This window comes from Monopterus albus, unplaced genomic scaffold, assembly GCF_001952655.1.
Source record: "Monopterus albus unplaced genomic scaffold, M_albus_1.0 scaffold36.1, whole genome shotgun sequence".
Lineage (NCBI taxonomy): Eukaryota > Metazoa > Chordata > Actinopteri > Synbranchiformes > Synbranchidae > Monopterus > Monopterus albus.
The window spans coordinates 134,385-150,868 of record NW_018127916.1 but is presented as its reverse complement, the minus strand read 5'-3'; the positions used below and the strand labels follow the sequence as shown (position 1 = coordinate 150,868).

Sequence of the window (16,484 nt, the reverse complement as noted above, 5' to 3'; positions counted from 1 at the left end):
CACCAAATCCTGCTGTGCCACCGGGAAACCCAGCTCCGCGGCCCCCGTGGCCTGGAAAAGGCTGGCATCTCCGCCTCGAGAGGTCGGGACGAGGATTTGAACATTGGACTGTTTGATTACCTCCTGACAAATCTCAATGACCGAACGCATCAGCAGAAACTTGGCAGCTGTCATCAACTCCGGGAAGCACTCCAGTCGCACCACGATCCTGGAGGTGTAGGCGAAGTCCAAGATGTCTTTAAAAACTTTCGGGCTGATCGTGTGCATCTCCAGCTCCTTAGCGTCGCCGTCGCCCTCAGCCTGGCGGCTGAAGACCGACTCGAAATACTCACTGCACGCAGCTAACACAGCTTTGTGGGCAGGAAAGCTCTCCTCGCCGACGCGGAGGATCACATCGCAGAACCTGCCTCCATCTTTCCTCTGAACGTTGAGGTTGTGTAGCATCTCCGCACTGTGCTTGCTCACCTGGTAGGTGTACGAAGAAGTCCAAGACGGCTCCGCTACTTTCTCCATACCGAATTCATCCAATAACTATGGTTGTAATGGACAACGGTGGAGAAATGACGGAGTATGTGTTAACGATTTCGAGCACTTGATACCAGCTAGCTACAAAATCCAATACCAACCGCCCCTCCTCGTCGTTTTAGCATCTAATGTTAAACGTTAGCAGCAGCAGCAGCAGGGAAAAATGGCAGCCCCCCAGCTTCCTGTGAACTTTGACCCTGGTTTCTTGAGGGGTGGGGGTCGCTCTTGTTTTGTGAAAAATAATTCTCTGGGGTTAGACGCCCAATTTGTGTTTCTCTTTATTATCTGATTGTAGCCCACAGTTACTTGGAAGAACAGAGCTCCAGCACCGCATGGGGTCTTTTATGTCTTTATGCCAAAATGTTAACACGCAGGTCGCTTCCTGCACGGTCTGTTTGTAAAACCCCTCCCCCAACCAACCAATTTGGCCTGTCTGTGAGCGCATGTAAAGCACAATAAGTACAAGTCGCTTCAGGTAAGCGCTGACTACAGGTCGGTATAAAAGGCAGCCTACCTGTGGAATGATATATAAACTGATTAGACGCCCATGGTTGTTTACCGGTTTGGGGAGTAGGCGTAAATTAGAATTTTACACCTGTTTTTACAATATTAAACCTTACAATGGGAAGTTACTGACCAATCCCGCATAGGTGCATGATAGGGATAAATTAACAACTTTACTATAACTTAAGACCCAATTTCTGTAGGTTGTAATTGTTAAACAATTTACTAATACTTTATAGATCAGATGTAATCCATTAATAAGATCTCTTGGGTTGCCAGGTTGTGGAAAATCCTGTTCATCATTAGCTCCTCTTGCAAATGAGCCCTCTAATTCATTAGTGCAGTGGTTCACAAACAATTTTTGGTTTAATTGGTTCACAAAGTGTCATGTTGGAGGAGTTTCCATAAAGGTTTTCGGTGCCTTACAACTGGTCTATAAAACAATTTCTTAACCATCAATAAGTCAAGTTATAAACCTAGAAATGTTTTCAGAAAATCTTACTAAAACTTTAGTAAGACAGTCCATTCCACGCTGGCCTTTAAAAAGACCAGTCAAACTTTTGACAATGTCAGAAGTTTTATTCAGCTCTTACCGAGGTCATACTTAGCGCTGAACGGTTTCATGTTGCAATCTTTTTCATGTCTTTAGACCAAGAGGACAAAACATTAGAAATACCTTTCAAATCTAATACAGTCCAGAGCAGCACCACCAAAGTACAGTATGACCCTTTATATGTGCCGAGGAGTAGCAAACTGCATGCAATTAAACTAGTATTTACATTTTGCAGTGGTTTGCAGGTAGTTCAACTAAATTCATAGTTGTGTAGTGATTAAGTAGTTAAAATTCAAATTTTGCCACTTGTGTAGTTAAATAATTTTGGGCCATAAAAGGAAATTAACTTTTTTTGTTCACCATTGCTTCTCCAACCACCTTTTGGATAAAAACTTAGATTTCTCATGTCATATAATCAAGAGCTTCTGATCTGAGTCGTCGTAGCAGTAAACTAGCCCATTTAGCCCAGTGTTCAAGGTGTTGATATGGTCTAAAGGTTTAAGTTCAAGACTGAGTTAAATGTGTAGCAGGCACATGTTGCAAAACTGACAGCACAACAGGCTCATGTTTTTTTAGATGGCACAAGAGTCAGTCAGACAATGTTTACAAGAAATTAAAAAAAAAAAAAATCACTGAAAGCCCACATGGGATTGTTTTGTTTAGGACTTTGTCACAGGCAAATATACTCAGCTGATTGGCACGTTTGCTAGTGTCCGTTTCACATGTATGTTGTCAGTTTATATATATATATATATATACACACACACACTTTTTTTTTTCCTTTTTTCCCCAAAGTAGCTTGAACTTCTTTCAGTAACTTTTGTTTTTTGAAGTACATTTCTTCCTAGGGTAGCTTTACTCTAGTTTTTCTTCCAGTGTGAATAAAATAGTTTGCAATGGTACATTTTCATAGTAGTTTCCCCAACACCGTTTACAATAAACATAGCTGAAATAACACTCAACCAGTCACTGTAAACTTTGCAGGTAGAATGAAATGCAGAGCTGCTTTTTGCCTGAGATCATATAGGTTTACTGCAAAACTGGCTATTGCAGCAACTCAGCCAGGCTATAAAGATCAAGGTAGCAGTACACAAGTAATCAAATAAAAAAAAGGAACAGTTTATTGAAGATTTTATTTATTAATTCTATTTGTGCTTTTTATAACTTAATAGCACAAACTGAATCCCAACCACCCTCAAAAGGAAAAAAACAAACAAAACAAAACAAAAAATGACTGGGAGCAGTGCTGTTCCCCATAGTGACAGGTTCGATGGGAGAGAATACAGTTAAACAAAACAAAAAAAAAAAATTAAAAGGCACAATATCCCCTGCAGTTGTCTTGAAATGTTTCAGCCAGTCACTTATACATAAAGGACCACTAGCAAAGGTATACAGAAGTTTATCAATCCAAAGTTTCTCACCATTAGCAGCCCTTTCTCAGGGCAGAATTTAAGGTGGACAAGATAGAGGAACACTACCAGCTCTTTGTGGCCGTCTCAGTTTTCACTTGAACTGGAGATAGTTTCACCTTCCCAATACAAAGAAAGAAACAAAACCTATATACACAATGAGAATAAGATTATTTCCCATGGTCTGTACAATTGGGCCTATACATTATTTACTGCGCAGTCAAAAAAAAAAAAACCCACCAAAGTTTTCCATCACTCGTCAAAAGCAGTAACTTCAGGGTTGACGGCAAAGCGTGGCATGGTTAGACAAGCCAGTTCTGTGCATTCTTTGAAATTAAACTTCACACTTTTATGGTAAAAGGAGGTGGACATGTGAACATGCACACACACGCACACACACAGAGAAAAAGAAAAAAGCCATCCAGCAGTATTTATTCTCTTATGGCCGGAATTCCAATTCATCTACACTTATGACCTTGGCTGGCATGGAAGGGAGTGGCTGTTCTAGGACATCTGATCCAAACCACTTGGCGAGGCCTAGAGGAGGGCTTGCACCGTGCCGCTGGGAGTTGTTTGCCCGATGGGGCCCTTGGCTCTGTGACTGAGGGCCCGGGACACTTGGATGTACTGCAAAATGAAACAGTCTCATAAAAAAAAGTTCCCATCAATTCACTTCTAAGTTACCCTGTGTCACAAATACATTGACATAATAGCACTAACACTAGTTTTATGTTTGACAGTATATTTACTCTAGCCACTTAGAGCCATTTGCAAACCAAGTTTATATGCAAAATCTCAACTATATAGTATCTAAATCCATATATACAAAAAGAGTTGCCTCAAGCTGTGAATTTTTAGATAATCCAAAAACCAAGGAGACTTAATGCTGTTACGACCACATGCTCCAAATGAGTCATATTTGACAGCGCTTCAACTCACATGGTCTCTGTTGCTGAAGTTGATGCTGCATTACAGCCAACTGCATCTGAGTGTTGGCTCTGGGAGGTAGAAGTGGATGCCCTGTTGAACTTAGAGGGTACAGCGGTTGTCCAAGCAGAGCAGGAGGCATGCCTTGAAGTTGTGCAAGGTCAACGTGGGGCGGAAATATACCTGAGTACAATTTAAAACTTCCATTAGTTCTCAAGGTCTTAGATTTAACCTTTAATTACAAAACGTTTAATAAAAACCAAGAGCTTAATTTTTTTTAAAGACAAAATGTGGGAAGTTAAAAAAAAACACACACACACACACACACTCACCTGCTTGCACAATTGCAGGTGCCAGCTGCTGTGGCTGGATACCCTGCACCAGCATTCGCTGAACCACATTAGGGTGGAGCTGAGGAGGGGGGCGCACCATGGGTACATGGGATAGTAGCGGTACTGGATAGATGGGACGAGGGAAAGATGAGGAGGGTCCTGGAGGTAACATGGTGGGAGTGTGGTGTCCAGTGGAGCCAGTCCTGAGACGCTCCTGTTCCTTGCTTGGCAAGGACTGCGAGGCAGCCTTTACACCCCCAGAATGGCCAGCATTCCCATCCATCGTTTCCAGGTATAGATTGGGAGAGCTACGGTCTGAAATCATACAGCCTAAATCTCAACATTACAATGTTAGAGCACTTCAAATTAAGTTCAAATTCAACAAATTGTGGGTTAATGAACACACTGTACCATCTGGAGAGTGTGCTGCTGCTGCCTCCTCCTTGGTTTCTGAATGACTTGATGGTTCATCTTTGCTTTTCTCTTTTGTTGCATACATTTTGCGGATCACAGATGTGGGTGTAAATGAAGGGGACAACTGTAGTGGAGGGGAATAAATAAGCAGTAGCAATACAGATGGTGTAAAATTTTGAGGATTAGTCATGGGACATTAACATTTGTACGCACCATACTGGTGACAGGATTGCCTGGTGAGTTTCGCCCAGCAGGTTGAGGGCCTGGACCAGGGGAGCGATTAACACGCTGCGGTCTGTGGATCACAAGCCATAACTAGTGAAATGTTCAATCCAATCAAACCTTATTCACACAAGTTAATGCAATTCAAAGTGTTTCACAGACAAGAAAAGTCAGAAGAAGGGCAATTTGGTAAAAGTCTATAGATATACATATAGATATACAATATATATTAAAGCTCCCAGGCCTCTGGTAGAGGACCCGAGCTTGAAGGAAGGAAAGACCACCTCGAAGTGGTGGGGCGAGTAGGGAATGTATAGCATAAAAATAAATTGACAGTAAAAATTTTTTTAAATACAGTGGTGTGAAAAAGTATTTGCCCCCTTACTGATTTCTTATCTTTTTGCATGTTTGTCACACTGTAATGTTTCAGATCATCAAACAAATTTAAATATTAGTCAACGATAACACAAGTAAACACATCATGCAGTTTTTAAATGAAGGTTTTTATTATTAAGGGAAAACAAAATCCAAAACTACAAAGCCCTGTGTGAAGAAATGTTCGCCCCCCTGTCAAAACATAACTTAAATACTTTTTCACACCACTGTACATCAACACTAAGCAGCTCTGATCCTCAAGCAGATGGTTCCAGCGACTCTGAACATGTTAATCCTTGGTGTGGTGTATACATTTAGGATACTATGCAAATACGTTTCAAAATATTAAATGTTAAGTTCTTTAACCAAAGGTTATGAACAATTATAACACTAAGCTATATTTGACATCTTTCTAGTTGCTAAATGTAACAGCAAGTAGCTCAATAGAAACAAGTTTGGATAATATGACAATTGCAGATTAGCTAGATAACTGAAGAATTAACATTCAACTGAACAGCCACTTCACCATTAACTACAAGAATAATGTGCAGTGTTAAAAAAAAAACCAACCAACCGAATTCGAAAAGACTTGTCCTGTGGTGGCTTGTTGTAGCCAGACTGAAATGAGTGGTGTGCATGTAGAGCAAGGTCCTGTTGGAATGCCAGAGCTTCCAGGTCTGCCTGATTCACCGGCATAGAGAGAACCCTCATCTGTATGAAACGCAGGGGACAACTCAGATCTCCAGCTAGCTTAATATACATGATTCAATAATGCAAAATATTATCCATCTTTAAATAAGTATAGAGTACATATTCTTGAGACAGCTTTGTGTATTGCAAACTACTGTTAGGTGACTTGCATTTCCTGTACCTGACTAAAGACTGTCAGTCAACTCTTCAGTGCAATTTATTTTTCCTTGAGATGGATAGATCCTAAACTATTAGAAAATCAACTGGCGTAAATTTGTCATTCAAAAGATATCTGCATATGATGCAATATTTAAAACAATATTTCATTGCATCCAAACAATTAAGTTACCTGTTGCTGTGCAGCAGATGCAGGGCTGATCGACCTGCGTACATCTGAAAACTGTTCTGGTAGCATGGGTTGAGGACCAACAGGAAATCCTTGAGGTGGGAGAGTGAGAAAATAGTTAAATAAAAAAAAAATAAATAAATAAAAAAAAAAAACCTAAACTGAGGATGCGAAATACTGAGGCCAAAAAGCCCAAAGCCCCAGTATACAACTCTTTAGTTGCTTTTATGCCCTCAGAAATCATGTACTTGTTCAGTTCACAACAAATTACCACTTTCTAATCTGCCCTAGTATAACATACAGAGCTGTAATGGAGATTAGATCACAAAAATACAAAGCTTAACAGTCACAAAAACACCCTCCAGTTTGTTCATATTTACAGCTTTCCACCCTGTGGTCATCATTAAATGTACTTAAATCAATTGTCAAAAGAAAATTCACAGAACTCGTATATACCTGCTGAAGGTGGCAACCGACTGAAGTAATCTGGTGAGGGTGCCATCTGTGGAAAGAGAGGGGGTGAAGGGCCCTTGTGCAGTAGGCCATGTAGAGGTGCAGAGGCTGCTAGGCCCTCGGAGCTGCCCAATACATCAACACTAAGCAGCTCTGATCCTCAAGCAGATGGTTCCAGCGACTCTGAACATGTTAATCCTTGGTGTGGTGTATACATTTAGGATACTATGCAAATACGTTTCAAAATATTAAATGTTAAGTTCTTTAACCAAAGGTTATGAACAATTATAACACTAAGCTATATTTGACATCTTTCTAGTTGCTAAATGTAACAGCAAGTAGCTCAATAGAAACAAGTTTGGATAATATGACAATTGCAGATTAGCTAGATAACTGAAGAATTAACATTCAACTGAACAGCCACTTCACCATTAACTACAAGAATAATGTGCAGTGTTAAAAAAACCCAACCAACCGAATTCGAAAAGACTTGTCCTGTGGTGGCTTGTTGTAGCCAGACTGAAATGAGTGGTGTGCATGTAGAGCAAGGTCCTGTTGGAATGCCAGAGCTTCCAGGTCTGCCTGATTCACCGGCATAGAGAGAACCCTCATCTGTATGAAACGCAGGGGACAACTCAGATCTCCAGCTAGCTTAATATACATGATTCAATAATGCAAAATATTATCCATCTTTAAATAAGTATAGAGTACATATTCTTGAGACAGCTTTGTGTATTGCAAACTACTGTTAGGTGACTTGCATTTCCTGTACCTGACTAAAGACTGTCAGTCAACTCTTCAGTGCAATTTATTTTTCCTTGAGATGGATAGATCCTAAACTATTAGAAAATCAACTGGCGTAAATTTGTCATTCAAAAGATATCTGCATATGATGCAATATTTAAAACAATATTTCATTGCATCCAAACAATTAAGTTACCTGTTGCTGTGCAGCAGATGCAGGGCTGATCGACCTGCGTACATCTGAAAACTGTTCTGGTAGCATGGGTTGAGGACCAACAGGAAATCCTTGAGGTGGGAGAGTGAGAAAATAGTTAATTAAAAAAAAAATAAATAAATAAAAAAAAAAAACCTAAACTGAGGATGCGAAATACTGAGGCCAAAAAGCCCAAAGCCCCAGTATACGACTCTTTAGTTGCTTTTATGCCCTCAGAAATCATGTACTTGTTCAGTTCACAACAAATTACCACTTTCTAATCTGCCCTAGTATAACATACAGAGCTGTAATGGAGATTAGATCACAAAAATACAAAGCTTAACAGTCACAAAAACACCCTCCAGTTTGTTCATATTTACAGCTTTCCACCCTGTGGTCATCATTAAATGTACTTAAATCAATTGTCAAAAGAAAATTCACAGAACTCGTATATACCTGCTGAAGGTGGCAACCGACTGAAGTAATCTGGTGAGGGTGCCCTCTGTGGAAAGAGAGGGGGTGAAGGACCCTTGTGCAGTAGGCCATGTAGAGGTGCAGAGGCTGCTAGGCCCTCGGAGCTGCCCAACAGATTGTCAAATAGTGTAGGGGAACCAGTATGAGCAGGACCTCCCAAGAGCTCCTACAACAGAAATATTCCAAGAAATCCCAATTCACTTTCATGTTACTGGTCTACTGGGGGTGGCTGTGGCTCACGAGGTAGGGCAGTCTTCTTCTGACCAGCAAGTTGGTAGTTCGACTCCCGGTCTCCCCGCATGCCTAAGTGTCCCTGAGCAAGACACTGAACCGAATTGCTCCTGGTGGCTTGACTAGCGCCGTTGTGTGGCAGCCTTGTCGTCATCGGTGTGTGAATGTTGCGCTATATAAATACAGTTCATTTACCATTTACTGGTCTAGCAGATTTAAATGAAAAACTGTTGTGTTCAACCTGGGTCATAATTCACATGAGAGCTGCGTTTAGGCGGGGGCGGGGATGTTTTAAAATGGTCCAATATGTTGGACTCAAAGAGGGTCAGGGGGAGTGGCAGCAGTATGACTGTGCCACAGATCAATGAGCAGCTGCTGATGAAAAGAATTTTCTCCTGCTCTTAGGTTTGCACTCTCCATCAGCAACACCAAAGAATTTTTACCTGGTGATAATTCTGATGCACCACCTGATCACAATCCAGACTTGTAGTGCCACAGGGCCCTTTTCAGACTCAATTAAAACAGGATGTAATTTACACCCAGGCCTGACTCTTAATACAAACAGTGACAACTTCTAGCCTATATTAAATATCACCAGCATTTGCCTGATGGTCAACATACTCACCTGGAATATGTTTTTCTGCTGCTGAGCAGGCATCTGCACTTCAGACAGTGTCCCCACAGCTGGGTCTGAAGGTTGCTGCAGTGCACATGGAGAAAATTATTTGTGGTGTGTGCAGTGCAACCAAAGGTGTGTTCACATAAAGACCCATCTCAGTAAGCATTTTGCAGTGTAGGGCTTGTGAAATTCATGAACATAGCATGTGGAAACTGTCTTTCAAATCTTAACACCATGTAAAATACTTCGTGCAACACTGCAAGTCCATTGAAAGGGGTCTGTACATGTGAATTCCAAACAAAGTGTCCCTCATGCAAGTCAGTTATGCTTTTGGATTAAAATTGACCACAATTTTCCTTAAAGAGCATCTTTCCATTGACAGAGTTGAGATGGTTCTAGCTTCAGTAAAAACCAGAGCACCAATTCAGACATGGACTTGCATAGAAAGGACACTTGTAACTTTCATACCCCAAACATTCAAAAATAACTTCAGACAACTAAGAAGCAAATTTATGCCCATCACTTTGTAGTCCACAAACCTTTTCAAAATAGCGGGATCTAGGCTAAGGTTCAAGTTGCATGCAGCATTCAGACACCACACAGGGACAGATTTGTTTCAGAAGTTACCTGTTCCATTTCAACATGCACAATATCCACTGCAAGCCTGGGGCTACATTAATAAAACATATATATAGAGATAAAATACTTACATTGTTTGTGTTGGTTTTGGGGTGAGTTGGCAAAGTTCCACTTGCCTTCATGCTGCTGACCAATTTATTAAAGGCCGACATGTCTGTGTCACGCGAGCGTGGACGGGCATTGGAGCCACCAGTTAAAGCCTCCTCTAGATGCTCAGCCATGAAGGGTGTGCCACTTCCCCTCTGTGGCGGAAGAACCTTTTGCACCTGTGGTTCTGATCCCAGCTTCATTCCCTTCATCTCTCCCTCCACCTCCTCCAGTGATAGCACCACTCCAGAGTTAGCTGGGGACAGATAATTCAACTTTATGCAGCTGTTCAAAATATTACTTTGCTTTACAAGTAAAATAAATGACAAATAAAACCATTACAATTGGGAAAACTGTGCAATAAACCTGTTAAGAGATTTTAATAGGACACCGGTGGGAATTCTGAGCGTCAATGCCTCAACAGCAAAGGTTTAGTCACCCTTAGTGTGTGTTCAGACAAAAGGGCTTGCACCAGCTTGCAGTTTCTTAATACAGGGGAGATGAATAAAAAGCTGAGTCAGGCTCAACTCTACTGCGTCCCAACACAGAATGAGTGTGCCTTTTTTATTCAGTGCAAATGCTAGTCAGAACATAGAACTTAGTATCAAGTAGTAGTGTAAGGGATTGTAGTCGATATGTGACCTGTATGGATATCATGGTATAACTCTGCAGCGCAAACATTTCTGTGAACTGGCACTCACTGCTTTCCCGTAGCCGAGCTTTGTTGACTGACAGGGTGGAAAGAAGGGGCTTCAGGTCTATTTTGGCCTTGTGCAGCAGCTCCAGGATGTCCACCTTCTCTTTGCACTCAGATGACTGAATGGGTGTAAAGTATGGGGCAGGGCCACGGCTAGGGGACGTGCAGCGTGGTTCAAGCCCTTTAGAAGAGCAAAACAATATTTTTATGACATACAACAAGGCAAGCTAATGCTGTGGAAGCATGAACCTTACAAAACAAGAATGTAAATGACTAGCAGTTGCATACAGTAGTATTGAGGGTGACAGAATTAAGCAAGAGATTTGACCAAGTTTAAACTCCAAGATGATTTTAATGCCACCCCCACAGACTGAGGTATAGTCAAGACTGACTATCTAGTTAAAGAAATTTAGAAAAGTGCAACAGGACCAGAGGGAAAAACAGATCCAGAGGCTTGTCAGTGACATACTGTAGATCTACAGAGACATCTGAATAACCTCAAGACCCACTCAAATCTTAAAACACTTTTAAATAAAAGTGCATTCCAATACAGAGCTTCAGTAGTGCTTTGGTTGGTTTTAAGCAAGATCATCATCAACGCTCTTTCAGAGAAAGGGAGGGAAAGCCAAGGAAATCAAATCCTTTACCTGCTAGTTTTTCTAGCTCTTCATGAGGAGTGGACCTCAGACTACTCGACCGGCTACCTGAGGGGCTCAAGTTACTGGAGAACCACTGACTGAAGCGGCTAGCCAATGCAGGGCCTTCCCCCAAGACGTCCTCTATCATCTACGAGACAAAGTTGCTTGTGAGTGTGTGGAAAAGACAAATATTCAGCAGACCGAACAGTGTGAGGGCAAAGGGGCACTTACGTTTAGAGCACTCTCCATCGATTTAGCACAAAATGTGCTGGAAGACTGAGGGCAGTGTCACTGAATGCATTGCCGTTTGGCCTCGTGTTGTGTCAGTACACAACTTTCTCATTCAGGTTGCAGCCATGTTCACTTAATCCAATTGGCAACAAGTCTAATGTAGCTATAATGATGGGCATAAATTTGGATTTCTGATAGCTTTTTAAACCTCTAACCCTAAATGAGCACACTGACAAAAATGTCTAGAAAGAGCACCACTCAGTGACTACACCCACCCACCAGAGCCAGTTCAGTGAGATCAGTCAAGTGCAGGAAGGTAATCTCATTCTGACAGCATATTCTGCAGACTCAATGGTTGGATTCAAAAAGGTTTGAACAGATCATATACAATTTCAATGTCAGGGCAAATCTCTGCCATGACGTTAATCTGGCCTCCCAGACAATTTTAATGATTTTATACACCTCAACTGTTTAGATTATACCATTTAGTTTACAGCATAAAGGAAAGGAGGTGAATCACTGACAAAAGGTTTTAGGAGTTACAAATGAAAGCCCATCTGTGACAGTCACACCTTTAACCCACACAAAACCACAAAGTGCACCCCAGTACTTACAGAAGCCAGTCCTGGCATGGTTTTCTCCAGATTGAAGAACTCATTGAAGTCAAAGTCTCCAGTTGACTGCTCTGGCAGAACATCAGGGTGGGGAACCTCCTGATCTGCTGTGGACTGCAAACCCACATCTGGCTCTTCAGCCTGACCTCCATTACATTCCACTGGTGCACATGATAAATACAAATCAAAATCTTATGTTTGATGCGACCGCAATTATGCTAAACTACTTATCCAAATAATACCATGCAGTTAAAACTACAAATTAGCTAAAATGTATTATGTTGCTGTCATTCTGAAAATTTGACATGCCTTCTTTCACAGAGTCTGTCCGCTTCCTTGATCGCTTGGACTTGCGCTTATCTTCCAGGATTTTGTCATCAAATCCAGTGAGCTCAATTGTTTCAGACTGACTTGTGGGACCCCCAGAGAACCATTCTGGTTCCTCCTCTGCATAAGAGTCATTCCTTCTCCTTTCACTAAACACACGTTTGTCACCAAAATCTCTCTGCAAATGATGACAATGCAAACATTACTGCATTTGTATGATGAGCAAAAAGACCTTCACATAATGCAAAAAATCTGAATGAATGGAGCTATTCTTGAGGTCAATTCTTTGTACGGAGTAGCCATATTGATGAAACAGTGTGTAGTCCAAGCAGCACCTCTTGTCATTTTACTTAGATGTTCAAAGTCAGTGTTGCTTAATGCAAATGAACAAGCCAAAATCCAATTTTTCTAAAAAATGGTTTTAAAGTGTAAATAAGTTAAACAGGAATGTGGGTCTCACTTTCAAAAAAATACTCCTGTAGAACAAACTGATCTAAACACTAATGGAAATGCATAACACATGAACTGAAAACAAAAAAAACAAACAAAAAAAAAAAAAACACCAACCCTGAATCTTTTATCTTTAAAGTCTCTCTCACGTTCCCTCTCTTTTTCTGCACGGGCTTCTCTCTCAAACGTTCGGGCAGAAATTATACGTCCACTGCCTATTCTGCGTGTCCCCCCCAGACGAAGACTCTCATTCTCCTTATTTTCCAGGGGGCTGATTGGGCGACGGGCATGGGGTACAGGTGCAATGTTGACTTGACATCCACCACCAAAGCTGCGTCGCTGTGGGCTCAATACGACATCCAGATCATCCTCCTTTAACCGCTCACGAGGATCTGAATACAATAAAGCAAACAGGCTGAGTTTTAGATGTTGAGTCCACAGACTACACCTGGAGTCACATTATCCAAGCCAACAATCCAGTACAAGACTAGTTTAAAAGAAACTAATTTATTTCACTTCTATATTTTTTCCTTTAAAAATGTTTGGCAAGTTATAATCCAGAGCTACTGCATGTTCAGTTATGAGAATTACAATTACAGAAACAAACATCTTATCACAGGATAAGTTCGAATCTGGCTTTGGCTTCTATAAAACAGTCCTACCTGGGATTCTTCGTTTCAAAGGAACTCTATCAACATAGTCCTTCTTAAAACCTTCCACTGGAGAGCTACGCTCTGAAGTAGGATACAGTGAGGCATGCCACTTCTCAGGGTCCCAGACACCATCACTGTATAAAAAAAAACACACCACACTTGAAGCCACATTTAAGGATAACAGAGCTTGCAAAAAAACATAGTTCATTAAAATAACTTCTTAAATTTATTTCTTCTGACCATTAGAAAAAAAAACAAAAACAAACATTTACTAAATGTAAGCATGACCAACAGTTTTAAAAAGTAACTGCAACCGCTGACAATCATTGTCTGAGCAAGAAAAAAAAAAAATCTATTTGTCTTTATACCAGCTAAACTGTGCTCTCACTTCTATACTTGTCATCCATCTACAACAGAGTTGAGATCTCTGCCCAAACATGCCCACCAGGACAATAGGTGTGTCCACAAGTGAGGGTTCAAACACAGGCGATGACCGATACTGGGCTACAACGACCCAGTCGTCAGGGGACATTGTTGGGCATCAAAGGACTGAAACACCACCGATGGGGATAAATATCTCCGACAACGCCAGTCGGGCAGAACTGATTAAGTCTCTTGGATGAGAGGTGAAACGTCTTTGACCTAAAAGCCTAGTCCAGTTGATTTTTCTGTTGTTTTTTTTATATTTAACATTTTTGCTAAAATGTTTGAAATTACATTTTCTCTTTGGTTATTGAGTGTATATTGACAGGGGGGAAATGGCAATTTTTCCAATGAATAAATCTACAATACTGTGTGCAAAAATTGCAAGGTGTGAACACTTCCTGAAGAAACTGTACAGGCTCCCCTATGACCACAAGCTTGCTTGGGATTTCAAAACAGCTCATATTTGAAGCTTAGAATGTAATTTGTCAGCAGCTGCAGCCTTTTTCTGATACAATTCATCCCTCAAATCTGAATGCAACCCATAAAGACTGTCTTTTTTAAAAAAAAGGGGGAAATGTTAAGCTTTTTCATTCCTACTAGCTCACTTGACAATGACCAAACAAGTTAAGCCAATTAGTCAAAATGTAGCAAAAACCTGGCATCCATTTTTCCAATGAAACAATCCAGGCCCTGTCCCACATTACATTCTTCATATGTTATGGTGTAGATCTTTTTTACAACTAAAGAATAAATTCTTACCTGTCATATTTCTCAGAGAGACATTCTGGTCTTTCATTGGAAACTGGAAGTTCTTTTATGTCCAGAAGTTCATCCTGTAGAATAATAATTGTTAAAAGTTAAGTAACTGTAGAAAGCCACTATGCAGCCTTATAATTAGTATTTTTCATCACCTTGGTGTATCGATAGGGAGCTGTGGCTGCTGACTGTGGCTTAACTTTGTCAACAGCAGCATCACTGTTCTTCCGCGCTACACAAGTCTCCATGATTGATTTTCAAACACAGAACAGTTTCTACCCCAACAATGGCTCTGAAACAAAGTTTAAAAGTTATTCAAATTACTTCAACACAGTGTAATTCGTAGTGTTATGCAGGGTCTACAAAAACATATTTTATAATTACTTTTTGCATGGAAAGACAAGCCACTTGAAAAGAAACCCGGCCTTAAACACACACAAATAGCACCGTCAAAAGTATGAGTAAAAAAAAAACTTAACTTAGTCACGTTAACTTTCATAAGGACAGCTCCAGCAAACGCCGTTAACCAATTAGCAAGTTAATTGACAACATCCATGGATCGCTGACAGATGTAACATGTCAATTATAATTAACGTTACTTCGCTTTAGCGTTAATTGACTAATTACCTGTGGCGTCTGAACTATGAAATAAACCGAAATGTCTTCAGCAAGTAACGCCAACTCTGACGATGTTCAACCAATATTCGCTCACATGAATAATTTCTTTACCGTTACTAAGGCTCAGCAGAATATGTTAGCCATTAACCTTAGCCAAGAGATACTTGGGGGTTAGCTAGGCTAACGCTACACACGACTCCATCTAAACCCCAATTCATAGTTTAACTAAAATTTGTACAGACGAAAAACAAAAGCGACCAACTTACTCGGTATGAATGCTGCGTGGAATGCTGGTTGTTAACGACCCAGCAGCGGCAGTTCACGTTAGCTAGCTATCCTAGCACTTTAGCTAGCTAGCTAGCTAACTAGATAGCTGGGGGAATAGGGCTAATGCCCACCCAGCGAGTATCAAATCTTAAACCGGTAGAGTTGTTGCAGTGATTTCAGCAAGCGCACACTACATTGGGGACACTTAACACAAAACACAAGTCTAATTAACTAAATAATTCACTCAGAGACAGTGCAATCTTAAATAAAGGTCTGCTCTTTCTCTGTTTCTAAGTCGTAGCAACAATTTTCCTCTGATCGCCGCTTTAAGAAGGTCCTTGGAAAGATGACATTGTGCCCATCGCGCCTTTGTAGAATTTTCAAACCACGTCTGCGTCTGCCGTGTTGCATTTTAATATTTAACCCATAATAAGAATTAGTAGTAAGGCAATTGTGCGCGACTATATAAACAGTGGCCAAATACAACGGGCTTGGTAGTGGTATAAATTATAATAACTTTAGAACACTCGACAGGCATTATTTGGGGGGACCTAGAGATGTGTTGGGGTTTGTTCGATTTATGCCTCCCTCATTTCGTTTCCTCTGCGCTACTGTAAAAATATGAAATCCCGCCCTCACGGGCTGCCCAGAATGACAATGTGCGTAGCCATTACTCTGAAAGGACCGTTTTTGCGTTTTTGACTGTCAGGAATCTTCACCGCACAGTGAAAGTAAACTTGTTACAATTTAAGCTCTTGTAAAGAGAAAGGTCTCATAACCGCTGCCTTATTAGTAGCCTGAAAATATTATTAAACAATGTAAAAATTCCAGAGAGACACGTATAATGTGCAAAAAATTAACTTAGTGCAGTGTGTGTACTGTGCAGCACGTACGTACAGCTTGTTGCCGTTGACAACTAGCTCCCGAAACAGGCCCCCGGTCTGACGCCCGCGTTTACGTGACAAGGAAAAACAAATGCGCGGCAGTTGGTTAACATGAACGTATTCATCTTGGTGAATGATGTTAATTTGGGACCTTAAAGGCGTAAGATTTTGTTGTTTTTATTTCAG

General features: G+C 40.9%; 2 protein-coding genes across 8 annotated transcripts in view; both read right to left on the bottom strand.

Moving 5' to 3' along the window:
* The window catches only part of patz1 (POZ/BTB and AT hook containing zinc finger 1), an 11,301-nt gene extending 9,077 nt beyond the window's left edge, over positions 1-2,224 (bottom strand). The window contains exon 1 of the mRNA XM_020597961.1: positions 4-2,224. Within this exon, the coding sequence (XP_020453617.1) occupies positions 4-513 (510 nt within the window). The 5' untranslated portion in view covers positions 514-2,224. The remainder of the gene's footprint in view (positions 1-3) is intronic.
* Positions 2,225-2,698: 474 nt separating this feature from the next.
* On the bottom strand, positions 2,699-16,373 carry eif4enif1 (eukaryotic translation initiation factor 4E nuclear import factor 1). 7 transcript variants are annotated; one of them, XM_020598036.1, is made up of 20 exons: positions 15,414-15,699; positions 14,685-14,821; positions 14,533-14,606; positions 13,357-13,481; positions 12,812-13,086; positions 12,227-12,422; positions 11,918-12,078; positions 11,082-11,220; positions 10,439-10,615; positions 9,767-9,993; positions 9,018-9,092; positions 8,259-8,327; positions 6,754-6,868; positions 6,301-6,389; positions 5,836-5,972; positions 4,878-4,959; positions 4,662-4,788; positions 4,251-4,580; positions 3,931-4,101; positions 2,699-3,618 (listed from the first exon to the last, which is right to left on the bottom strand). In XM_020598036.1, exons 2-20 carry the CDS (start codon positions 14,775-14,777, stop codon positions 3,431-3,433), a joined length of 2,850 nt encoding a protein of 949 aa, XP_020453692.1. In that variant the 5' UTR covers positions 14,778-14,821; positions 15,414-15,699; the 3' UTR covers positions 2,699-3,430. The 7 variants fall into 7 exon arrangements, with proteins under 7 accessions (XP_020453692.1, XP_020453690.1, XP_020453686.1 ...); XM_020598034.1 differs by lacking the exon at positions 15,414-15,699 and adding an exon at positions 16,312-16,373 and having other exon boundaries at positions 2,700-3,618; positions 9,722-9,993; XM_020598030.1 differs by having other exon boundaries at positions 2,700-3,618; positions 9,722-9,993; positions 15,414-15,697.
* Between the last annotated feature and the right edge of the window lie 111 nt (positions 16,374-16,484).

Coding starts and splice junctions, on each gene's coding strand:
- eif4enif1 (XM_020598034.1), bottom strand. CDS start 14,777: ATGGAGACTTGTGTAGCGCGGAAGAACAGTGATGCTGCTGTTGACAAA. Junction 11,221..11,917: donor CCATGCCAGGACTGGCTTCT/GTAAGTACTGGG, acceptor TTTGTCTCGTAG/ATGATAGAGGACGTCTTGGG. Junction 4,102..4,250: donor ACCTGCAATTGTGCAAGCAG/GTGAGTGTGTGT, acceptor AATTGTACTCAG/GTATATTTCCGCCCCACGTT.